Below are 27,773 nucleotides of genomic sequence, written 5' to 3'. Positions count from 1 at the left end.
ATTCACTAAGCATGCACGCCCACATTTTCCCCTTTAATAGGTACCTAGTGAATTCATCAAAATTCTGATTTTGGGACTTTTTTCCAGCAGAATCTACATATTTTTAGTTTTTATTTTTTTCAATATTGTTGAGCAGATGATTTTTTTGAAAACTCCGATGTATTTGAATAAAAATTCAAAGCATCAACGAGTAGTTTCTAATTTATTAAAAATAAATGTATGTACAAATGATTTTATCGCATATAGTTCTAAAAATAGTATCACAAATATGTAATATAATTTTCAAATTATCATAAGTCATAACCCCAATAAATCGTCCAAAACCTATATTGTCCATAAAAGCTACACAAAATTAACCAGGTAACTCGAAAACTACACGTTAGATTTTCGATTTATAAAAATCAAAATGTTCATTTTCCTTCTTGACAATTCACAGGAAAACAGTGAGATTGTCATTTGAAAAAAAATAAGTTGCAAGTCACAATTGACGCTCCTCAAACGTTGGATACAAAAAAAAAAAAAAAAATACAAACATTTGAAAATAATACGGTTCTAATAAGACATTTAGGCTTGAAAAATCCAAATCTCCGAATTTGAAAAAATGTCTGATTAAAAGTAAAAATGGGGTTGACTGGATGCGCGCCATGTTTGTGGTGGATCACTCTGTATATGCCATGGGAAAAAAACACGTTTCGAACTGGTCAATCGGCTTGCCATCATATAATATTTTATTATAATATTGCAGGTACATGCAACTGCCTATCTAAGCTGTACAGAATATTACACTATATTACTATTATACGCTTATAGATGACGTGAGCGCATCGGAGATAGCTCCAAACGATGTTTATTAATAATTATATTATTCATAAAACGTTTGGTAAATTATGCGCAATATTATACGCGAAACGATGCGGTTTCAGATCCTTCATAATAACAAACCTTCGAACATTTTGCGGGCAATTAAAACTCGTTTTCGGCGGCGATTTAATAGGTCAAACGGTCGATTTTATTTTTCCGGTGATATTACACAAATATTATAGTAGGTACGACTTGTGCTTCAGAACAAGAGAAAACGAAAACCACACAACTAAAAATGTGGTAACAAACACAGTTTTTTTTTTTTTTTATTGATGCTATCATTAGAGTATCCAGAGTATTTCTGCAGACATGACCTCATCGTGACGTCATTTAAATTGGATTTATACTTTCGTTGACACTGCAGCAGTCGTTACACCTGCCCGTACAGTTATTCCACACGAAAAGTCCGAAAAAGCGTGTCTAATAATAACAATACTGCAGAGTGGATTCAAAAACTCGTGCAGACACGAAATGCCCAAACACGAATATTGCAATATTGAATTATTATTCACCTTCGGATGATTGTATTAGTTGTAATCAACGTAGGTGTAATAAATATATTTTACCTCGTTAATTATTGCGGTAAAATAGGGTCATTTGGCTGGTCCAAGATTGGCTCGACGACAGTAAAACGAGGTTAGTAAAACACACACCGGTAAAGATGTATAGGTACAACATAATTATTTGAAAAGTGTGTACATACAAACTATTTTTATTCGAGAGAATCTCTTTGGTAGGTACATTTGATTAAATTACAACACTAAATTAAATACGTTTTTTTTTTTCATTGTGTATATTATAAATAAGCCTTAACATAAATTAAAGTAAAGATACGAATAGTAAAAAAAAAAAAATAAATAAATAAATAAATAATAATAAATACAAAAAAAAAAAAATGGAATTCAATTAGTTAAAATGTACACGAAAAAAATCATACATGGTCCGGCGTTTATGAACAAAAAAAAACATTTTGGAAGACAGACTTTTTTTTTATCATGAAAAATCCAGGTTAAACGATATAAAAACAAAATATACAATTTTTAATAGCATATTAAATTTAAGATACATATTTTTTGTACTTGTCGTTAAAAAAGCTCAGTGCTTATCAATAATTTCACATAATGGTTAAATTAATAAATATATGAATATGAATGTCTTTTTATTATTTCTTAAAATAATTATCATTTAAACTTACAATATTTTGGAACACACAATCATCAATAATTAAATATAAATATTATTGTTTTTTATTTCATTTAGAATACAAAAATCGCAACATCTTAAAATATTTATTTGAAATTCAACGCATTATTAAATTTTCTTATATTTTTATCCTAAAAAAGTCTTCCAAAAATATATTATATATTTTATAATATTAAATGTTTATATATTTATGATTTTTTTCCATTTGAAATACTGTCTTTTTACACAAATTTATACAATTGATTTATTCTAAAAAAAATAAATAAATTTTCAAAAATTTATGAGCGGTTTTCGTTTTGCATTATTACTTATGAATAATGATTAAAAAATATTCTTATAACTAAGTAGGTCACACACTACCCCTATGATAGCTACCTAACTAATCAGTCAAATTTGATATATTTTTTTTATATATTATTATTATAATATTTTAATTCTGATTTCGCAAGTGATTTGTACATGCTAAACACTAATAAGTGTGATGGACTTTCTACTTACGATCGTAGAGAGATCTATTTAATGAACACAAAATTAATTATTCAATAATCTTATTTTAAAGGGTGATTGGGAAAAGGGGTATACCTAAAATCGATCATTTTTAAACTCATGGGTGAGAATAGTAGGTGAGTTCATCGACAGAATTAATTTTAGAATAATAATTTAAAAAAAATTTATACCGAAGCCGAGTTAACTTTGTTTCATCTAAAATTGTTTATACAACGGCAGCATAAATATTTGATACACATATAAATAGGCGATTAGTTAAGAGTACAAAAATAAAACACTAAACATTTTGGAATCGTACATGAAAAAAAAAGTTGTCTATCAAAAAATAATTCACACATATTCCTTATTTTGGGGTATAAGAGATGTTTTTCACTATAATATGTACAGAAAAAAGTAAAAACAAAAAGAAAACAAATTATAACAAAACTCGTGATTAAAAATTGATACTTATAACTAGGATTTTCTTATTGACGTAAAATGATTACTTAAGTCCTATCCAAATAAAAATTAAAACGATAATCGTATATTATATAAATAGCTTCTTTGGCATTCGTACGAAATTCGAGAAGTGTAAAAATGTAATGTACGGAGGAGAGAGGATGAATTTTTTTTTTGGTGGGTTGGGTTAGATAGAGTTGTGTCAAAGTCGAAATCACATGGCATGAGGAGTGGCCGATCGACTGTGTGTAAAAATTAATACAAAAAAAAAGGAAGTAAAAAAAACTTGACCCTTTTGCTCCGGTGACATATGTATACTAGCTGCTACTATTGACATTGGTTCTCCTGGTACGGTCCAGTCACCATACACGGGAACATCGGGAACAGCGTTGTCCACGTTGTGGTGGTCACAGTGGTCGATTTGCGTCCACCATTGGCCGACAACAATGCGTTAGCCTTGGTGGTCGTGGTCGTGGCCGCTGTGCCGGTGCTGAAATTGCAGTTAGTAGATGCGTTGCCCATCTTCCGCACTCTCATTTTCTCCTCCCATTCATCCCAGCCGTGTTTGGGTCTGTTCAAATTCCGGTGCTGGTAGAACACCAAGCTGATCCGAGTTGGGTGCAGTCTGTCAGGTTTCCGCAGCGCCGTGGTTGCGTGTAGTTCCTGCTTTGCCACCTCGAACAGCACGGAACCGTGACTTAGCGCAATAGCTACTCCACCCATTTGCGAGTCCTGAAAAATTGCAAATACAAACTGTTTTACAAACTATTTAGGCATAAACGATTCAACTGATGATGAAATACAAACATGAAATTGATTTTTGATGTACAATAGCGATCACAATGAATAATTTTAATCTGATAGGCGTTGAAAAGAATAATAAATATCTATTATTAGGTATGCGAATATTCCTACGAGTATATAGCGAGAGAAGTAAAAATAAGATTGCATAAAAATAAAAATTTACTGTAAATTTCATAAATATTCGAGGAATTATAAATCTTAAGAAATAAAATTATGGTATAATTTACGGCGTAAATTAATTTTTTCGTGTAGGTATAGTTGAAAAGAAACGACAATCATTTAGAGACCGTGGTCTTCAATTTGTAATAGGTATTTAGTTGAATAATAAAATCTAAGAACTTTTTTCTCAGCCGTCTGCTGGTTTTATCAGACAAACGTCAATGTGGCATGTGTTCACCTCATTTAAATATAGATACAACGCTCAAAGAACATACCTTGAAGCATTCTTCGTTCTCTATGTAATCGGTCACTTCGCCGATCGGATGTACTTTGGGTGCCGCTGCAGGTTCGGGCACAACAACTGAGGGGAAGTACGGTGTTGGTCCATATAGATCCCATCTTGGAAGTTGGTACTGGGACATCCCCTGTAAGAAACGAAATCATCGTTAATACGAATACAAGACGCATGTTTACAGACAAAACCACTATTAAACGTGATTTACCTGATTGAACATAGTTGTCGGGTCCTGATGGTTAAATCGAGTCGCTTGCGTTTGGAACGGCTGTGGTGATGGTGGTGGTGCATACAAATGCGACTGTGGTGGTGGTGGGCACCAGCGGTTAGCGGCAGCCTCTGGGTGCAATGGCAAATACTTTGGTTGTTGGCTGTAATAATGACTGTAATCTATTGGGGGGGTGGCTATGACGTTTGTCGGATTGGACAAGGCTTGACTAGATTTATAATAATAATTATAGTTGTTGGCATTTGCCATCTCAGTCGATCTCGGAACTGATCTGCTCTGAGCGTAACTGGTCGATTGATTGTAGTAAGATGGTGGTTTTTGCAGCATCGGGGTTGAATTCTCGGCAAGTGCGGGCTCAACCGGTTTGCCACCAGGCAATCCACCACCAACGGGTGGCCAAAGGTTACGAACGTGATGCCTAGTTGACGATTGATAATTCGTCATGTTTGTTTTCGAGTTAATTTCCATATCCATGTTTGGTGAAATAAGATTATCTATTTAAAATGATTATCATATAACATTATGATTACTTAAATGATTAAAAAAAATGACTTGATTATTATACTAAATTACAAAAATGTTAACTTACCAACATTATTCCACGGACTGTATTGTTGAACGTTATAGAAATTAGAAGAGCTCTGCCCCAGTAAACCTTGATTGTTCCATTGTTGATACATGTTTATTGTTGGGCTATCTAATACTGTTGAAGATATCTAAATACAACAATGTATAGAATTAGTTTTTATAGTTTTATACCAATTTTGAAGATAAAATAAAATACCATGTTATTACATACCTGTGAACTTTGAACTTGTGCGTCACTATTTTGTTCGGATTTTTGTGGTACTAGAGTTGTTGGTACACCTCTAGGAGACTCGGGTTCTTCGGCTTGACGTTTCTTACGTCTACATGGAGTAAGTGGTACAGATCTAACTCTTACCTCGCACGGAAATCTAAAACCACGAAAAAAAATAGTCATGTATAAAATGTTGATCCAATCATAAATAGTTTATAAATTATACAACGTACTTGGAAAGCATTTCGACCGAACCATTCTTAAATTTATCACTTTGAGCTTGCTTATCTCCAAACTCATCCGACTCATCTACTACGTATAAAGGTAGTACATGCAACTGTTCGTCATCAGGTTTTTGAAACCCTCGATGTTTGTTCAATGTTACCACCTATAAGTCATCAAGAACTTTTAGAAAAATTTCCTTCTGAGATAATGAATTTATAGTTTCTTACGACTGTACATCCATTGTGCATGTTATGAAAGTCTCGGTGAGCGTGAGCGCAAAAATCTATACAAGCCGTAACGCTAGCAAAAGGACGACCAGGTTTTAAACCCAATCGACAATCCGACGCTTCACGTTCACATTGTATTTGATTGTTGTACGAACGTGGAGCCAATGACTTGTATAGAGGTGATAAATTAGTCGCTAGCATATGTAATCGTTCTTCTAATTCTTGTTCCTAATTGAATTTGAAAAAAAATCAAATATTATTAGCATACAATATTAGTTTAAAAGGTATTGTATACATAATTATAAAAACTAAATTTACCTCTGTCCGTACGGAAAGTCTAAATTTTCGCACGTCTTTACTTCTTGCGTATTTACAACCGTTATAGTACATCGACCAAGAACAACCGAACGAAAATGAAGCTCCACACGTATCCGGATCAAGTCCCTGACAGGCACATGTTCGCGGATCGTTCGTACCACATCGTCTGGTAGTCGGTACTCCGTATCTATATTGAATAAATCGTTTATTGATTAATAACGCAAACAACGTGGGTTAATTTATATGTTATATTAACGCGTACTTGTTAAGTTTATGTGACAGCATTGTATACAGATAATCGGCCTCGTCGGACAATATGCCTTCCCATGACACAATACAAATGACAATCCAGGAATGTTGACATTTGTGCCCTCGTCGGTTTTTTACAACTATTAAAAGTTTTTCGTCTATCGACGAACGCCGTATTACCCATTTGGCTAAAGGACAGCCTTGCGTAGTTTTGCCTTCTTTTCCGGTATATAACACCTTTATTCATTAAAAATAAATGATAATATTAGCAACCATCAATAATTATGGAAATTAAGTAAACTTCAGTCATCTAAAATTATCATACCTTTTCCATCCGTATTCCATTGCCTCGTATACCTGACATATTTTCCATATTTGTTCTTAGTTCCATTAAGCTATTCGCTGAACCCAAGTGAGTGTAAAACGGCCCGGGCTCTGGTGGAGCTTGATCCGTAGGGAAACAATTGCAATCGGGAACTGTAGCTTTGATATTAGTTTTTTGTCTGAAATAAATCATTCATTTCAAAAAACATAATCATGATGAATTATAAACAATAATCACTTACTTATCATCTAGATTATCAGAGGATTGACTATTATTTAGACCGTTTTCTTTTTTAATTTCCTCTGGATCGGTCCCCTCATCCAGCGCCTTTAAGCCACGGCAACACCCGTCAGATAAGTGTTTTGTTGTTGGCGTATCTGTACCACCCATTCTACAGCACCACGGGCCTGCCACAACGTCAATAGGATTAGGACCACCATTGCCGTTGAATACATAACCATTCTTCTGGCTTACTCTAGGATCGAATCCAAACGGCAATCGATGCAATCTCACTTCATACGGTATTTCAATAAATTCTTCTTTAACCAGTGTACATTTTTGGATGTCTAGACTATTTTTGTAATCATAAACAGGTTTCTGTTTCAGCTGTTGTTGCTGTTGTTGTTTTTGAGATGGTGGAGGTAGTGTCGGTTGTTGTTTTCCTTTAGATTTGTTTTGTTCATTATGGTGGTGGTAGTGATGGTATTTCGGATATCGTTCGACTTCCGAGAAAAAGCCACCACCCTCAGTAGCTAAGCTCCGAGGATGGTGGCCTTGGACTAAAAAATTATTGCTAATTAAGTTTTGTTTGGAGTCCGTCCGATATTGTTGGTGATCAGATTGGCTCAATGGACTCTTGGCGTCTCCACTATCATCGATTCTTTGTTGACGTTGAAGCGCTTGATGCTGTTGCATTATTTGTTGTCGATGTAAATGTTGTTGATGTATCTGCAATTGGTTATTAGTTTGCTGTATACTTTGATGATGCTGCTGTTGTTGTTGCTGCTGCTGTTGTTGCTGCTGCTGTGGTTGCTGCTGTTGTTGTTGCTGCTGTTGTTGCTGTTGTTGCTGCTGCTGCTGCTGCTGTTGTTGTTGTTGCTGCTGCTGTTGTTGTTGTTGCTGCTGCTGTTGTTGTTGTTGCTGCTGCTGCTGCTGTTGTATTTGTTGTTGTTGTATTTGTTGCTGATGATGCATTTGTTGGTGATTGTTTTGCTCTTGTGGACTGTGCCTCTGTTCAGATTGATATTGATCATTAAGATATTGTTGATGCTGTGCCGCACTTTGTTGTGCTTGTTGTTGGGCTTGTTGTTTAGCTTGTTGTTGTGCTTGTTGTTGCGCTTGTTGGTGGGCTTGTTGGTGCGCTTGTTGCTGTTGAGCTTGAACTTGTTGCTGAATTTGTACCTGTTGTTGCTGCTGCTGCTGTTGTTGTTGTTGTTGTTGTTGTTGCTGTTGCTGCTGCTGTTGATGCATATGTTGGTGATTATTTTGATCATTGGAATTATGTTCTTTTTGATACTGATCGTTAAGATATTGTTGATGTTGAGATTGTTGTTGATCTTGCGGTCGATCTTGTAAATACTGTTGTTGTTGATATTGTTGTTTGTTAAGAATCATAGATTTTATTCGATTATTTAAGTTGCTTTTTTCAGACACTGGTGTTGATGTGTCATATTGATTATTTGACTGGCCCCATACGCCAGTTGCTGGAGAGTCAGAAACTCGACTCCTCTCCTCCCCTACGGAATTTCCTTCATTTTTACCTGGGTACCTGTTAATATAAAACAGCATCAAATTTTAATTCGGATTAATTTTTAATACATTTTTACATTTAAATTTTAAAAATCGTGTTTTAATGGAAAAATAATAAATCGTTTAGTTTTCAACATTGTGAATTAATCAATTATTATGTAGACATTTAAAATAATATATCATTGCTTCTACATAATTATAATAAAATATTAAAAAATAATGAAATTATAAAGATAATATAAAACTAGTAATAGTAAGTTTTTTACCCATTAGAGTTGTGTAAACTCTGTTGCGATTGGGGAGGTTGTTGAGGTGGGTACCCAGGTATCGCGTTTCCCGCACCGGGTTGACTAAAACTGTTGTTAACTACTTTGATAGATGCATCGTTTGAAGAATCCAAAGTCTGAGACGATGGTGATTGTTCTTGTACCTATATATGTTAATATAATAATAATGATTATTAAATTTAAAAAAAACACACACAACGTTTAACACAAGACTCAAATATACGTACAGTCTGGGAAATGTGATTGTAATTCGGTGTTCCATTGACAAAATCTGTTCTACCCGAAGTCTCCAAATATTCGACATTGCCATTTATAGTGGGTGCAACATTAGGCACACCATTGATTAATGAGCTAGTGGTTACTTGGGTGGGTTGCTGAGCGAAACCGTTGCTAACTTGAATAAATCCGGAAGTCGGCGTTTGAGCCGCGCTTACCGTCTGATAGCCTGGTTGGTTGTAAACGTTTGGTGGAGCGTGAGTAGAATAATGCAGAGTGTTGGCAGGTGAATGGTATCGTATGTCTTCTAGTTGAATTTGTTGACCAACATACTGAGGTTGTGGTGATTGAGTGACTGCCGTCCAACCTATAAAAAAATATTACATTAATGTAAATTCATCCATATTACATTATTGTAGTTATTTCCAATATATATATATTTTTTTTTTGATCGAAATTTATTTTATCACGTTAGCATTATTATTTTGAGTATATTATCGTACTAACCTAATGCATTACCGTCGGTCGAGTGCCAAACTGTGGCTGGCGTTCCGAACCTATTATCTCTAAATCCGATGCCATTAGGATCGGATTCCATAATGCTGACCGTCTGGTTGCCGTAGAACCCAGACCCGTTGCTTGACGTTGACAACACCGAACCAGAAAGCTAAAAAAGAAATGGTATATTATAATAACGTAAGGAATGCAAATACCGAGGTTTCAACAATTTGCGTGTTATCTCACCGAATTGTGATGGGATTCGGTCATGACTACTGGCGATCCGGGAGCCCCGTTTAACGGAGTCGACGGTCCGGGAGACTGTTGTTGAGCGCCCGAATTGCCGGATATCGATCGGTTGCCCTTGTTTCTATAAGCCTGTAACAAAAATATTTCAACGTAAGACTCTAGTATATATTATTACCGCGGCATACATAATAAACTGTTACAAAAGTAAACAGACTGTTGATTATGTAAAAAAAAGAAAGATAAAATGGCTGTTTGGGCTTAATAATAGAAATTACTGCACTGTGTGTGGGCGTGCGGATATTTTTGATTCAGTGCCAAGCAACATTACGAGTTTTAAAAGAAATCAATGTGCGTCGGTGGTTTCACCCTCGTCCGCCTTTCGAAAACCATATATCTACTAATATTTCTTCTACTACTCCTAAACTACTATAAACTACTACTACTATAAATGGCACTCGTGATGATGATGCATCGCAGCTGGATACCGAGGAAATGCGCTCACCCGACCTTCCTCAATCGTTTTTCAAGGAACGCACTTGTTACGCGCCATTTTCACAACCCGCTCAACGCATGTACAAAAAAGCTTCTATACATTTGATATATATATATATATATATTGTTTTGTATATTAAACTATACAAATTAGAAGCCCCGAGGGACATTAAAAGAATGGATAAGTGCTCGGTGGAGGGTGTATCTTGGAGGGGAGTTGGGTCGACATCTTTGAACGCATTGTTTTCGGAACTCGAAAGATCTATTATTTAAAGTGGGTTCCAAATTGTAGGTACTTATATATAATAAATATTATACGCAGCGGAAGTTTTTTAGATTTATGAATGGAACAGAGTCTTTCTCGTTGTTTGACTTTGGACAATGGACACCGCTCTCCGCGCGTGACGATAACGTCAACTATCAGCTAATCGTTATATATTTTAATATTACGATTACTATAATATTATTGGATTATCTCTAAACGCTTATACGATAAAAATATATAATACTTATAATATTCTTATATTGAACGTGCACCACAAGCGAATGCATTCCTCTAATTGTTTTTGCAGTGGTATGTAATCTAAAAATTATTAATTATGACTGAACCAAAGAATATTTAAGTTGTTATGATATATTACTTAATATACCTCTATAATGATATATAGGTAATTTTTTAAAAGTTCAATATTTGTCCATAAGTATTATTCACGAAATAAATAAATCCTTCCATTCAACTACACCAGCAGATAAACGAATTATCGTAATTTTCTTACACTTAATCAAATTAATGGTGGTACCTAATTATATTAAATAATTGTAATTAATGTTAAAAATGTTTGATAAAAGTTAAATTTATCACACTTTCTTTAACGTACTTCTTCATTTATGTCCACAATAAAACAGATTTATTGAATAGACAATTATAATATTATTGTATTTTAAATAATAGGTCAACTGGATATGAAAAGAAGTAAATAAAATATAAACTCAACAAATTTATTCTTATAAATTGTATTATAATATAATATTGGTATTAAAATTATTTTAAAAACTCTAAGGATTTTATTCGTCAATTAAAACGAATAATTTAATCATAAATCTCCATTTTTTACATATATATATATATATATATTATGTTTATATTACATGTCAAGCACTTAAAGGTTTTCAATTTATTGGTTATTTAATTATGCTTGTGCAATCGTATTTTACCAAATTAGATTGGCCATGGTGTGAATAAGGTATATTAAACATTATTTAGTATATATATATAATTATGATATATACATACAATTATAAAACTGTATACTATTATATTGCCTTTAATTGCCGAAGAAGTTATATTACATTGATATGTTGGGACAAATACCTAAATAATTGAAAATGTTCTTGTCCAGAGTATTGTTTGAGTACTGTGGGTACAAACAAACAAAACGTAAATCAGACTTTTGACATCAGCTGGTATAATATTATATAATCACCCGGATTATAATATATTCCCAAATATTTGAATACCTATTACACACACACACACACACACACACACATATATATGTAGGCACGAGGCACTAAAGGCACGGCATGCGCTAGGCCGTTCTACTTAAGTATAAAAGTATAGTAAGTGAAGTCAACGTACAATATATCAATATAATATATTGTGTTGTACACGCACGACGACCACGACGTAATATGTATGTGAGTAAACCTATAAACGATCGTAGAACGTGTGCGAGCGAGGCCATTGCACCAAATTACCATGAAGCATCAATAACCTGAACTGCGATTACCACCGTACAGTATGATATGTTTGTATACTTCCATAATTTAAACAAGCCGTGCATAAGATTCGGAGGATAAACTAAAACTATGAATTCCGAATTTAAAAATGTATATAATAGACAAAAAAATGATAAAAATATTCGTCCAAAATATGATTGTTTTACACATAATAAAATATGAAGTTAAAAATGCATGTTTTCGTTCAAACAAGTTAAGACTTAAAAAATTATAATAATTATGAATTGTAAAAATATTCGTTTTTTTTTTCAAAATGTCGTTTTTAACCGTATAAAATTGTTAAATATATAAAAGTGGTTTACGATAGATGAAAATCACCTAACAATTATTATAAGTTGCATTGCTCACGTTTCCCACGATGATTATTATCCTTACCATTTACCACCTGCAGCATAATACTATACTATAGGTAATTATAAAATATTGCACCAATTTCTAAGGCTGTTAGACCCCCCCCCCCCCCCAATACATGTCAAAATACAAATATGCCATCCAATCTTAATGTTTTATACCTCAAAATCCCTTTCGAGAACGTATACCTTCTACCATATTATATAATATTCGCAAAAATATAAATTTGGCTGGCCAAAGAACTCGAATATTTGTAAAAACAATAAAACGGGTACCTTTATGATTATAGACCATAGTATAACTTGATATCTATATAATACTATTATACTAAAGTCGGTGTTACGTCATCCCACCAGTTAATAATGTTCAATATATTACTATAAATACCGTTGTCGTCTATATAGTTACCACGGTATCATGTATACCACTGATGCAGCAGTATAATATGATATCGTCGTGGCCGCCGGTATAACTAAATCATTAATTTATTATCGTACAGTTACAGCAATGGAGTTATTATGATAACCTGCACCAAAATCATGACACACATTCGTCTTGCTCCTCAAATAGGTATATACGTATTATACAATCGCGAGCTATGTTTTCACATTCGACCACCGTCGTCGGCGTATTATATAGTACCTACCTATCTAGTGCTTGCGAGGACTTGCTTGCTCGGAGAAACGCATAGTTGTCGTCGATACCGATTCCATCGTTTCCGTCATTCGTCGGCCGCCGTAAGAGCGATTTACGAGTGTATACAACGCGATTAGAATATATTATTTATATGGCTGTATTAGATGCGTTTGAAAACGATTTCAGCGGCGGAGTACGCGCGACGAGTGCAGTCGATATCAGCGGAGGTCTGACTGTGTGGTATTATCAGAATACCACTGTCCTCCACCCGCCCACGGCAAGCCGCCACCGTTCCAGCCTTTCCAGACGTCCAAACGCGCGAGTGCATATTGTTATTATTATTATTATTATACGTACGACGCGCGCGCGCACGTCTGACTTCGAGGCCACCGCAGTGTGGCCGCGGCCGCGCGCCGTAATTATCGGGTGCCGTGCAGCGGACTCTGTCGTCACAGTGATATTGTATTTTTACTACTACGTATAATAATAAAAACATTAATATTTCTCCAGTGATGGTACGACTACAACAATCTATGGCTTGAATATATTTACGGAAAGGGTTTTGAAAAGCGTCCGGAAAAGTCTCCGAGAAAGCGCGTCATTCATTATTAGTCCATAGCTATCATCACTATTATAGTCGTCATATTGTATTCGTCTCTCGATTCGAGTACCGACAAATGGGTAGGTACATTAATTATTGTACCCACTTGCCTATTATAATATTATACCTACTAACGTACGTTATCGTATAAAGTGCGGTAGTCAGTTGTACTGCCCTCTCCACCCCGCATTCTCATCGCCCACACCGGCCGCCACTGCCTCTGAATTACGTGCGTGTATACACTATTTGGGTCACGTCACTACACGCATACACACTTATCAGGAGTACGGGTCGTCGACCAGTCGCCTGATAATTAAGTGTTATAATATAGGTAATAATAATAATATATACACATTTCGACCACCACCTCGAAATAGGTACCCATTCCGATACTCCATACAACACCGTCAACATTCGTTTATCTATACAACATATAGATAGGTATATGATTATAATATTATATGGATAACCATATCGCATATATATATATATATATATATATATAGGTATGTAAACCATGTTATTAATTATTTTAATTTAATGCCTGTATGATATTATAAATTTCGATTAGGTATAGGTACGTAAAATTTGATAAATGTTTCAGATATCATCGGTGCATTAGCACGTACACATTTTGATGGACTTTATTTTTAATCGGCCGGCTTATTCCACATTCAAACTCGAGTGTTTGATGTATTCATATATCATATTTTCACGAAAACTGGTAGTAATTTTAATATTATATACTAAATTTTTACTTGTAGTAGCATTGTATATATTCAAAATTTATCAGTACCCAATATCTGGTATGTACCTATAAAGGTAATACAAACGAAAATAATACATCTAGAATTAAATTTAAAAAAATTGGAAATATAAACTGAAGTTCCATCGTACAATAGAATTTTTTAAAACGATTTTAACATCAATCTCACTTTGATTAATGCCCTTAGTCTCACTTTCCATATATTATAGTGTTCTTAAACATTTTGTTGATTATACCTGCAATATTACCCCTCTATTATACTGGTTTAATTAAAAAATGTTTTTCCAAAAAAGATCCATCAATACGTCAAATTCTATCTATATCATAATATATTATGCTATGATAATATTTATAAACAAAATCTCCCGTCGTCGATAATAAATATGACAAGCTACTTTGAAACTGTTTAATAAAAAAATAAACCCACTTCTTGTACATGATAGTAATTGTTCAAAAACAGTTCATATAATAACAACACATTATTATTATAAGGACTTATTCATTTATAGCAGACTGTAGTACTGTAGTACTATTGATTTCTTATTTTTGAAGGGTAGACATTTTCAATATCCAAAAATGTATTTACACTGCACGTACCTACATTGCGGTGACTACACGAATTAATATTAATTTTCCACACACCTACTAATATTAAAATCAGTTTGCAGAACTTTCCGCATTACGCCCAATACTCCCAACATAATTAAGATCCACAAAATGATTTCCATGTTATTATATGTAAGTAATTGCATTTATAATAAACACAATAATAACATGAAATAAAAAATGATTTCGGTCGGTAGATTTAATGACCTTTATTTTTGTGTTTTCCTAAAATTCGTTTAAAATGTAAATTGCGATTAGAATTTTAATTAAAAAGTACATTGCATATCAAACAGCTGTATCCCAATTTCATTATATTTTGTTTTTAAGCAAACAATATTTTTACTGTTAATCTGATGAGTTTACGACTGCCTCAGCCACGGTTAAAAAATTTGTTTTTTATCCACCCCTTAAAACGATTTTTCATTTTACCGGATCTAGCGCGATAATAATATTATGCCTGATTACATTCAGCGGTGAAACGAGTGTCCAACGATCAAATAATATTATTGAACAATTTTGAAATGTCAAAAACTGTAACGATTTATTATGGCCGAACAACTAATATGCATAACGCATATTTGGTCTGGCCATCATGCGTAATTTACATATTATCATATTAATACACCACCTTATCTAAATATTTTATAACGCTTGGACGTGACGTTCACTCCTTCTTGATAATAGTTAAAATTATGTGGATCAAAAGTGTGTTGGTACAAAATTTTTTATTTCATAAAGCAGTTTTAATCTTTGAATAAATAATTAATATCACACAATAATTATTATGATTAATTAAAAGCGTAAATAAGATTTCAAATAAAGCAATAATACAAATCATTTAGATAAAATTGTTATTATTTTATTACAACTTATTATTATATTACACTTATTAAATCTAGGCATGTATGGTATTATATAAGTGTCTCATTTTACACTTTCACCGCCCCTAGATGGCTACACGTATCAACGGCTTAAAATTGTATAAGTTTTTTTGACGAGTATTGAATGATAAATTAAAAAATTTAATTTAAGAAATCGTATATTTAAGATTAGTTAACATACAACAATTATGGATTTATCTTTTTTCAATAAAATAAAAAGTTTTATAATCTGTTTTGGATAATATTGGTGTAATATCTAAATTAGCAGTTATGGAAATATTACAAAATCATAATAATAGTATATTGGTGTGAAATAATGGAACTTACCTATATATTAAATCAGATAATATTTTAATAGAAGTATTATTATGATTAATTTATTTTAAATTAGTAAATATATTAATAATGTCATCGTACTAGTTTCACTTTTCAGAAGCATTTGAAAATCAACTGAAATATAAAAAAATTATCTATTCACTATCACTATCAGCCAAATTAAAGTTCAATATCTGTAAAACCAGTAAAACCTTAACAATTTTATTACGAAAATAAATGGTTTTCTTAAAATATTTAATTATAATCATTAATTGTACCTATACTAACAAATTTGAAACCCTAATATTTAAACCAATATTTATAAAAGTCATTAAAACACAATATAATGTGTATATAGCTCTTGACACAAAAAAATACCTGCCCATATAATATAACATATACTATATAGGTACTAATAGATACCATATAGACAAAACATCATCTTACGACGTCCAATTTATTTTAACAAACTATTTTTGATAAGACCAAAAAAAATCGTGTACAATAAAGATGCGTATTTCTAATCTAATAATTCTGCGGCGTGACGCGACGAGGATGACACATTATACCATCTTCTCTGACAGAAATGAATATCGTGAACAATCATGGCATCTTGTCGACGACACAAGGAGCGCTTAAAATATTAAAATCAATAGAAGCCATCGAACATAGTGAGTGAAAAAAAATATAATATCATATATTTATAATATTATAAACACGAAAAGTGCAATGTTCCGAAATGTATCAAATAACCGGATGTACCAGTTTTCCGATACCCGAAAGTGCCATTTAATATAAACGTATGGAATTTGACTCCAACAGGCAACAGCATTATGGTTTAAAAAAAAAAAAATTAACAATAATACCATATTATGAGGTACCACGATAATCGACTCATTCGTCAATCTTCAATCGTCGAATTCGATAATTTAAATTAATCAAACATGCGTCAATTGAATTTCGGATACTAACTATTGTCGTTTTTAATTTGACGAGCAATATGGGCTAGGGTCAGTTTATTACAATACTATGTTTTAGATAAAACTCGAAATTAATTGTTATACAACTAGAATATTTTTAACGTAGATATGCGTAAAAAAGGTCGCTGAATAAATTTAAAAATAAAAACTATACTAATTTTTTACGAGTCAATAAAAATATTGCCAGTTTTTGTAGTTAACCGCAATTAAAAAAGCATTTAAAAAAAAAAAAACATCGTAATATTTATGGACGTCTAATTCCTTTCGGCTACTCTGTCATCGCGTTGATATTTGCCACCACATAAATTAAAATGTGAAATTACGTCGATCTGCAAATTACATTAAAAAATAAGTTTTGTAGAAAACTTGTCATGATTTGTCATCGCATAATACGAAATGTCTCCGTTTAAATAATATATCACAATCTCGTGAAATTATATAACATTATATAAATTATTTATGTACAATAATTATGAAAGAATATTTTCGACCCGCCGCCTTCCGATTCTCTCGAGACGCCGCGTGTCGTGCATTAACACAAAAAAGCGTACCAACGCGTAAGTTTGATTGCTTATCGAATATAAACGCGGCGCTTGCATAGAATGTTGGGTAGAAAAATCGACCGATGAGCCCCCGTACAGGCAGTGTTACCAATCGGATTTTTTGAAGCAATCAATGGGCTTAATTTGGGTGGGCTTACGATACAACAATTTTATTATATTAATAAATTATCATGTCTGGGGGACAAGGGAAAAGATCACTAAAACGTTATTTTATCGCGGAAAAAAAATGATACAAACCCTAACCGTCACACCTATTTCACGTACGCCACCGGATTATTCAATTACGTTGTCGTGTTTACAAAACGAGTGATTAGTTTTTTCGGGTGAGCGTTTTCCACCTACCCTCCGAGTCTGTCGTCAGCGGACGTTTGTCCAAGGAATTGAATTTCGCGTGTGCTAGCGTAATTACCGCGAGGCAAAAACGTGTGCTCAGGGCAATTACTACAAATAAGAGGGTGAAACCAGCGGTCTTGATGAATATACACGATGGTTCTCGCACCTCACCCCCAGCCAACCACGTAACTCCTAATCAACCTATAGGGGTGGCCAGGATATTATGTAATAATAAATAACGCATGCGAAAGCCGCACACTGCAGCAGGCGTCGTCATCTGATGCAGACTCAAGACTTGTACAATCGTCGACCGATCGATTCGCTGTGACACGATGAGTCTTTCTTGGGCAACCGCGACCAACCCTCCGATCGTTTCACTACGTCAAAGAATAAATTTAACGTTGTCGATGGAAGCTTGGTACCATGGTAACTATACACGATCCGGCATCCGTGTTTGCAGTGCTTTGTGTCGTCCACCGGTCACTCGTGTATAATATACGGGCTACACTGATGATATATAATCATGTATACACAATATAAATTATTAATGCATTTATGTATACGTATACAGATAGTTAGGGGAGCTTGCACAAAGGCACGACGGTGGTTGACAACCGCGAAAGACATTTTATAATCTACCTGCATCGCACCGGAGCGCTCGTCAAAACCGCTATGTGCGGTGACGGCGACCACCACACCGCAGCCACCCCTTTTTCGAAAGAGTCATAAACTGTCCTACCCCACGGAAACGACAACCCACGAGCGGGTGGGTTTTCCATCCCCATTGCAGAAAACACCCGCGGGCGGTAGCAGTGGATGCATAGCGGCAGTGCAGGCGTATAGTTGGTGTCGGTGCAGGCTGAAGCGGAGGCGACAACCACGACGTCAACAACAAAGTGCCCTTTTAACCCCCTCGCACGCAGCCAACGACGGTGGAGAAGGATTTCGCCTAATAACCTCGTTTGTGTTATGTGTACGCTGACGAGAGGTGACCCCCCCCCTCCGAAAATCCTGCGGGCCTTTGTATACATATACGCCGGCCCGTCGGTGGAGAGACCTTAACCCTGAATGTCCGCTGATGTTTCGCCCCCGACCTAGATATAACATCTAAATCGCGAGTTTGTTTACCCGTTTTTCACCAAAATGGCTTTGACGAAACGGCGCACACACACAACCGCATCTATTATAGTTACAAAAAGAATCGACACTTTTACATTTTTTAAATTTTTATTCGCAGATTTCACTCGATCTCTAAATGCATCGCATCCCCATGATACAAGCAATATTATCATATTATATGCAATAGGTAAATTAATATTATATTAAAATTATAAAATTCATTCCATCATTTTCAGATTTATTAATTAATACGACGAATTCATACAAAACAAATTTATTTTATTTTACCTATTTCTTAAAACGCAGCGTTATAAATATCGAACAGAGTAAAATGCATTTTAAATATTTAAATATTTAATGTAATAAAAACATTGATTTGAACAATATGCATTGTACATTGTAATGACGTTTGTAACATATCCATCATCCGCATATTCCATTTTAACCATTTTGAACCCATAAAACATTCGGCACGGGTATCTAAATCTTCAGCCTTTTATATGCTGAAGATAAAAGATAGTTCCAAGAAGAAAACCACTGCGTCATAATAATGTATCTACCTATGTCGGATGTCCTATATGCAAAGTAGGCCAATGAGCCACTATAATTTTTCGTCTACACCACGCGTCGGTTCGAGATATTTTATATGAAAAATTTGTATATATACCATAATATATAGTTTGGTAAACAGTAGTAGGTAAATAAACTATTATACAAAATTAACATCATGTACAATGTATATTGTAAACATATGTATACTACTAGGAAATCTATCGGAAAATCTACAAATGTGTATAATTGTGTTAGAGAGCTGACTCTTGGCAACGACATTGCTGTAATTATAATATACTATAACTTTTTAACCCGACCATATTTATGTAATTTCTGTAATTTCATTATTCTTTTTCGATTTTCCTGGGCTACAAGCTAAAACATTACAAACCATCCCTGTCATCTATAGACTATAGTTACTACTCAAAGCACTAGATGCCAGTACGTCACTACAGAGCACGACCGATTACAATAAATATTACGTGATTTTCGTTTGTTTTAAATATTGATATTTTATTTATATTATTTAAAAAAAAAAGTTTGTTCAAGTAATATATTATATTTTATGATAGGAAAATGGAGATAAACCATTAAAAAAACCAAGCACCATATAAATGATAAATAAAAAATAAAAACAAAATAAAATAAACATACCGCTCGACTTCCTTTTCCACGCCCTCTTCGATTTTCCCCACGAGGATAGGATTCGTTGGTCAGGTATAGGAGGTGCTGAAACAATATATTTCATAAACTTAAATAAACAAAAACAAAAAATTAGTTAAAAAAAAAAAAAACATAAATTATTGTAATGCGCTGAATTTAGTTTGAGGCAGTCAAAATAAATACTCGTAATAGGTAAATAAATAGTTCTCTCATAATCTATAAACAGTAATTATAATAATAATACATAATATAGGGACGACATAAATTGATCGCTATAATACTACGCAGCTGGGAATGGGAATATAATTTTATTCGATCAATTTGTAATTGATATAAATCAAAGACAATTTAATATTTCGTTTGTCAAGCTGATCAAAGGGAAGGTTTAAACGTTTGACGGCCGGCGGGTCAATTATTAAATCGGGTGCATGTCGTACCAGTCGTATTCGGTATAGGTACCCAAGTGTAGAGTGGAATTCACAAATAAAGTTATAACAGTTATAACAAATAATTGATTGATCATTTTCTTAACGTTTGTTACATCTTTGCACTTAAGTTTATAGGTATTGCAACTAACCGGTTGACATTATTGAAAAATTGGAATTTTTTTTAATAAATTATGTAATGTACATTTTCAATAACAATTAAAATTAATTCAACGAAAAAGTAATTTCAATAATTCGTTTATTCTATAATTCAATAGAAAATAAAAATTCCTTATTGAATTTAGTAAAAACTATAATAGTTTAAAAATTAAAATAAACTTAGTAATTAGTATATATAAATGCATAATATTATATTCTTGGGGTGTTGTTATTATTGTAGATGGGTCCTCAGTGCGATTTCGGGTAAGCCCCGTAAGGCTGTAACAATACCGGACAGAAGATGAAAACTGTGCACATGATATATTTACGATTATACTAAGTGCATATCTCATCAACAAATTCTGACTTAGCCAATCTACCATGTAAATACAATTAATAATTAAACTGTAAACATGTAAATATTTGTTTCTTATATCTTTTCTTTTCTTTTCAATTGTATACATATTTAAATATCAAATCTGTTTTTTATTTAAAAAAAAAAAAAAATGTTGGCTAATAACCGTAGAAGTGGAAGCCTGTAATTTTTTAAATAATAAAAAAAAAAACCAAGTGCATAATGCATGTCATACCTATCAAATTATTTAAAAAGGTAAATATTAGCGATATATTGGCGATGGCTGATGATGGGTGTTTAGCCCGTCCGTTCAGTGATTATCCTTTTTACACAGTCGTCGAGTCATTAGGGTGCGCGAAAGTGCAACTATACTCTCGCGCACAAGCACACAAGAGCGTGTACAGTCTAATTTTGGACCTTTTTTCACGTGTCCTGTACAGGCAACAGACGACGTCTATATTCCATGTTTATTATATTGCGTTACGGTAAGGTCATCGAGCGTCTACCGCCGTCGCCGTCGCATATGTCAGTCTAGATCGCATAATATATTATATTATTATAATATATATATATATTTCGTATACATAATACATATATAATAATATAAAATATATGTATTATATACTTATTATACTTATATAGTTATATACATATACACTGCACGTATGTAGGTATTATATGCATGGGTTTACGTATATCGCATGTAGTATATATGTATGTTATAATATGTGCAGTGTATATATTGACATCTGGCACCCATCTGCCGCGCGATAATATAATTATTATACTATATACATTCACGACCACGGCGTGATAATATATGACTTGACTGAACGGGCCGCCTTATACCGGTTGGAGTAATAGCTTAGTAGTAAATACTAAATAGTAATAGTATCATAGTATAGTAGCGGTAGTAGTAGATAGTAGTAGTAGTAGTAGTAGTAGTCATTGGCATGCTGAGGAGGGAAGGTTAGGGTTTACATCCCACTCCATTGTCTTTTTTTGTCGACCTACAGAAAACAACTTATTAGTTATATAAAAGCTGTTTTAAAGTCGCATTACTCAATACTTTTTATTAATTATTAGCAAAAAGTTATTGTAAAATATTTATAAATTATTTATAAATTCCTTCCCCCATTAAAAATATCTGGACACGCCACTGGTAGAAGTAGTATTATTAATAATATTAATATAACTTATAAGTTGTAGTACCTAGTAGTGGTGATAGTCGCCGTAGTATGAGTGATGAAGCACACGAGTATAACAGGAAAATAACAGTCTATTATTCGCACACGAATTCAAACAGTCAATTTCTTTCGAATAAACCCTTTTCTATACGTACTCGGGGCGCGACCTAAGAAATAAAATATAAACACAACATCGTCTCGCCGTCTGTATTTTATAATCTCACCTAAATGTATAAATGTGTAGTTCATCGTCAAACCCTATTAAAAATTACATGCTGTTTTTATTTTCATTCAAGTCGGAGATCTTCAGTAGGTAGGTTATATTATACCTACACATTTAAGCCCGCCGAATCGTGATTATCAGATTTATTTCATTGTTCGGCATCAATATTTTCCTGCAGGTATTTACTAAAACAAATACTAGGTATAATAATATATATTATTAGATCCTAATCCTATAAAATACATATATACTTATATTATATTATGTTATGTATAATATATAAGTTATATACTTAACTTATATAATATGACTACAGTTATTTTATAAACATTAAAAGTTGACGAGAACCTATAAAAATGTAACAAAAAATATAATCATGAATCCATTTATAGTTGTATAATAATAAAATAATATTCAACTATAAGTCGTTACTATACCCACAATTCCACTCGATCCCGAAGTCGATCTACTAAATAATTACGACGGTGGCAATGTGCCTATATATCTATATTCACTATTGCAGCATTGTTTCCCTGCAAGTTCATATATATATATGTATAATGTATGTATATATGTATTATGTTTACGTATACAGTAGTGGCCGTGACTCATCCTACTCTAGCGCCGAGAACGCGATGCGTAGACGATCGAAATTGGTAGTAACATCACCGGAAGAACTCGGGAGCGCGCGTGCGCATACGTACACCCGACGAATAGTATGTGTATATACTATATATATTATATATGTTACACATCAACCCCTAGTTTTGCGCTTGTGTACGAAAAACTAAATAAATATATATCGAATCTAGTGCCGCCGGAACGGTTTACGGCGAAAATGTTGTGCATGGAAACTACGAGTACACGCCGTGGAAGCAGTCTATATAATTCGCATGGCCAGTGATTCAAGAAATTCGTTTCCACGCGTCATCGAAAACACTAATGCGAGTGCATTGTGCATACTAACAATTTATAATAGTATTAAAATTATATTTTTAGTTTGAATATAAAATTATATTTATTTCAATATTTACGAAAACATATTATTATGATCGGTTTCGGTATATTATAATATGGTTAATTCACTTGATTGTTCTGGTGCAAACTCACCGCGATGGTACTACGTATGATATATAGTCTCACAAATAGTCATGTCTCTAGAATCCGCAGAACTATAAAGACCTTTCGCCAAAGATATTATATTATTATACTAATATTTTCGCGCTTACGTAATAATATGCCTACATTGAGATCAAAATTGTTTAATAATTATAACAATAATAATACATGGGACGAAAAAAAACTTTTAAAAACGAATTAAGCGGGCCCGTAAATTAGAGTTCAATTATTGCAAAGCATATGCTGCAGTTATATCGTTATATGTTATTATTTTACGTTTTGCTAGGCGCACTACGTAATATTGTTTTATTGAACGAGTGTATGAGTATTAAAAACAACTACCATCATCAGACGCACAAAATAAATAAATATCAGAAAATAATCGAAAATAAAATGCAGATCAAAGCTAACTGCTTTCATCATAAATAATGCATATATATATATTATCAAACGCGCATCATCATAACATGCAATTCTGCTCGTCAGTAAATACGGAAATGCGCGCGCTGCGTCTGTCATCCAAAACTTCAAACTTTGGCTCAGGCTTTATTTATTATGAAATATTATCGTATTACGGGAAAAGAGATTGTCAAATGAATCCATGTGAAAATAGTGAAGAGTCGTTTCATTCACGGACTTGAGTCGGTGGTGGTTATTGGCGACAAATAGCGCTGTAGGTACTAATTTATAATTATTCAAAATTATCGATATGTATTAAGTCGGGAATCGGAAAATTGTGCATGAACAAATTAAAATAATGATTGACCTATGAGTTGTTTGCGAACCTCAAAAACCAATTCACATCGATGGACATGATCATTGCCGTAGCAGATCGCTCTTATTTTGTTATAATAACAAAATATAACTCGCACGGCGATTTAAAAAATATATGCGCCACCACCGCGAGGGTCGTCTGTCCGCTGATATTATCGCCTGGAGACGACGACGGTGAAAAAAATTGATCGCGCGGCGGCGGCGTCGTCGTCGGTGTGATGGCGAGAGAAGTAGAGAACGCATCGGCGGGACGTCGCGAAGGGGAAGAGAAGCCGCGGCGGCGGCAGCAGCGATGAATCACACGCACGCGACTTTTTACGGTCGGCGGGTGGTGGGTGGTCGGCGGACTGGCGAGCGGGGGTCGGCCAACACGCATAAAATCAATACTTTATTCACATGCACACGCGGAGCGATACGCGCGCCGCACCCACGTGGTGTCCGCCCAACGACGACGGCGACCGCGGCGCCGGTACCACGTGCGATCCGCCCGGTCGCGCCGGCGTTCGAGCGCGGCTGTCCGAGTGAACTTGAAAACGCGGACGAGCGGTTGGATACGTCAGCGCGAGCGCGCGCGCGATACGCACGCTGGACCGGAAAAAAATATACACAAACACCCCGCGACGGGGTTCTTACCCTTTAACCTTAGCGTGCGATTGTTTACAACGACAGTACGAGCGCTTAAACGTCGCTCACTTTGACGATCGCGATCCCGTGTACAGTTGATGTGCTTCGTACACTTTTCTGTTTCCCGCCCAAAAATTAAACTTTGATGTTGCACAATCTGATGCGCAAACCGCGCGCTTTTAATATTATTGTATTATAGTTATTACGTGGAATGACCTTTTGGTTAATATATGGTTGAGCTTAAGCAGATTCTCTCTTATGTTGACCATTCAAATTGAATAAAAGTTAGGTGTGGGTATTGATATTACTCCAAAAATCCGAACGACTCGATGCAGGGGAAACCGTGGTATTATTTAGGTACCTATTTCAAAATAAAAACCTAGTTTTTTCAAAATTTATCATAACGAGTCAAACTCGAAATTAGTAATAAATATTATGGCGATATTTATTGAAATATTCATTTTTATTGTATTGTATAACATACTGGATTTTATAATGATATCATACTACCTATAATCGATAAATAGAAATAATAAAATTTCGAAATAAAATACGTATAGATACCTTTAGATTCATGAATCGATAATATTGATTATTATTTATAAATTACAACCATTGAAAAACACAATACATATTTAAATATTAATACAATTTCTTTTAATCGCGGTGCTTAAAAGTTAAAAACTTTTTAAAACGGATTGATTGCGTTTGTTAAATTTGTATACGATCGGTGAAATAGTTAAAGTAAAAGAAATAAATCATACAAATTTCAGCATTGGTGCCAATATATAGCAAACAGCAAACAAATATTACCTATATGATATAGAGTGATTGAATATTTTTTCATAAAAGTTTAATAATATGTTGAGATTACATTTTCACTTTATAACCAGAAATACGCGATGCATCGTAGTATTTGTATGGAACATTTAACATTTACGTGTTTAGCCGTGAATGCTCATCGGAGGGGAAAAAATCAATTTAGGTACACCCTTAAACTTACATATTCTACTATAAGTCATGTGATGTATACAGTATACACATTACACACTTTAGTGTATATGTGTATAATATTACATAAATACATACTATAAACTGTTAAAGTGTAAAGTGAATATGGTGCTATAATGTTATTGAAGTTTGTATCATTGGTATACGTATACATATATTATTATATGTGTGAGTGCAAGCATATTCTCCCTTATTCGCTGTGGCCTGTGGAGATACGTAATTTTTTGTACGTCAATTTGAATGCAATAAAATTAATAATTTTAAAACATCGTAAGATAGAAAGGTAATTAAACTAATTATTTTATTATAATATTGTTATTGCTAATCGAAGTTTGAACGGTAAGTATATAATGAGAATGAATATATTAGGTATTTATGGTATTATCAGGTACATTATTATGATAATATATTCAATGAATATGTATCACGGTTAGAATCAGATACGACGACGAGACATCTGCTTTTAATTTGTAAAAATCGAATTTGCCAAATTTCGGTTAAAAATGGCGGGAAATATTTTCAACGGCAGTAAAATTGAATTATTTACACTGGACCGATGCAAGCTGAGTGGAAAAGAAACAAATAGATATTTTATGTGAGCAAATGTATGTGAAAAGAGAGAGAGAGAGAAATAAAATGTGAAAAAGAGAATACTATCGACAGAGATGGAATAATGTATGTGTGTGTGCGTGCGTACGTGTGTGTGTGTGTATGTGTGTTTGTGTCTGTGTGAAAGACAGACAGACAGACAGAGAGACAGACAGAGAGAGGGACATAGATGAGTGAAAGAGAGAGAACAAAAATGAATTATTGTCAGACGCATCAGCGGCGACACACACGAATATATGCAGCTGTTCATCATCGTTTTTACTGAGGGCCACCTGGCCACCGTTTTCGATGTATCCGCTGCCGTTACAAGTATTATAGGCACCTCTAAGGTCTATATGGTTTTATTATTATTATATATATATATATATTTTTTTTCATCATGTAATTTTATACACACCGTCCTCGCATAGTTAGCCCAACGGTTTTTTCCGCATTTGTTTTGTTTGCATGTTCAGTATACAATATACATATATATTAAATATGTGTGAATATAATAGATATATACAACGGGGCTAACACACCTTTTTCTTCCGTGCCTATACGTACCTATTATAAAAAATACCGTTATCACCGCGGATTTATTCTCCAAATATCGTTTTTGGATGCAACGGCTCGACCGCGATGTCAGTTCGATTATATATATAATATATAAAATCTATACAAGAAATTCCTCGTAAAACCTTGAAAGAGTTAACCGAATTACTTTTGCTCTTTTTACGACGGTAATTTTTCTGAACTCGAGCAAGAGGTGTGCAATTATAAATGTCACACGTTTTTTTTTTTTTTTTTAGCTAGGGTGCACTGTATACTTATACGCCTCTCCTGTGCCTCTTGCGTATTGAGGGGGTTGAACGATTATCAATTGTTTACCCCTTATCGACGGGCCGAGCATAATATTATATACGAATTACTGACTTTTGATTTCAAGTGTCAACCCCAATGCGCGTTTTCGATTAGGAAATAATACGACGAATGAGGGGGTGATTATTGT

At 33.9% G+C, this 27,773-nt stretch overlaps 1 protein-coding gene across 1 annotated transcript in view; it reads right to left on the bottom strand.

The window, feature by feature from the left end:
- Positions 1–1,541: 1,541 nt before the first annotated feature.
- Tet (Ten-Eleven Translocation (TET) family protein) overlaps positions 1,542–27,773 on the bottom strand; it is a 46,416-nt gene continuing 20,184 nt past the window's right edge. The window contains exons 3-18 of the mRNA XM_089218696.1: positions 20,288–20,362; positions 9,636–9,767; positions 9,399–9,558; positions 8,903–9,258; positions 8,655–8,818; positions 6,881–8,407; positions 6,640–6,817; positions 6,328–6,551; positions 6,066–6,252; positions 5,748–5,975; positions 5,529–5,683; positions 5,296–5,452; positions 5,086–5,212; positions 4,476–4,990; positions 4,248–4,397; positions 1,542–3,741 (exon numbers count right to left, since the gene is read on the bottom strand). Of these exons, the coding sequence (XP_089074822.1) occupies positions 3,337–3,741; positions 4,248–4,397; positions 4,476–4,990; positions 5,086–5,212; positions 5,296–5,452; positions 5,529–5,683; positions 5,748–5,975; positions 6,066–6,252; positions 6,328–6,551; positions 6,640–6,817; positions 6,881–8,407; positions 8,655–8,818; positions 8,903–9,258; positions 9,399–9,558; positions 9,636–9,767; positions 20,288–20,362 (4,740 nt within the window). The 3' untranslated portion in view covers positions 1,542–3,336. The remainder of the gene's footprint in view (positions 3,742–4,247; positions 4,398–4,475; positions 4,991–5,085; positions 5,213–5,295; positions 5,453–5,528; positions 5,684–5,747; positions 5,976–6,065; positions 6,253–6,327; positions 6,552–6,639; positions 6,818–6,880; positions 8,408–8,654; positions 8,819–8,902; positions 9,259–9,398; positions 9,559–9,635; positions 9,768–20,287; positions 20,363–27,773) is intronic.

This window comes from Diuraphis noxia, unplaced genomic scaffold, assembly GCF_037042655.1.
Source record: "Diuraphis noxia isolate RWA-SAM2 unplaced genomic scaffold, SU_Dnox_SAM2 contig0002, whole genome shotgun sequence".
Lineage (NCBI taxonomy): Eukaryota > Metazoa > Arthropoda > Insecta > Hemiptera > Aphididae > Diuraphis > Diuraphis noxia.
The sequence above is the reverse complement of the archived record's forward strand: the minus strand, read 5'-3'. Positions and strand labels throughout refer to the sequence as shown.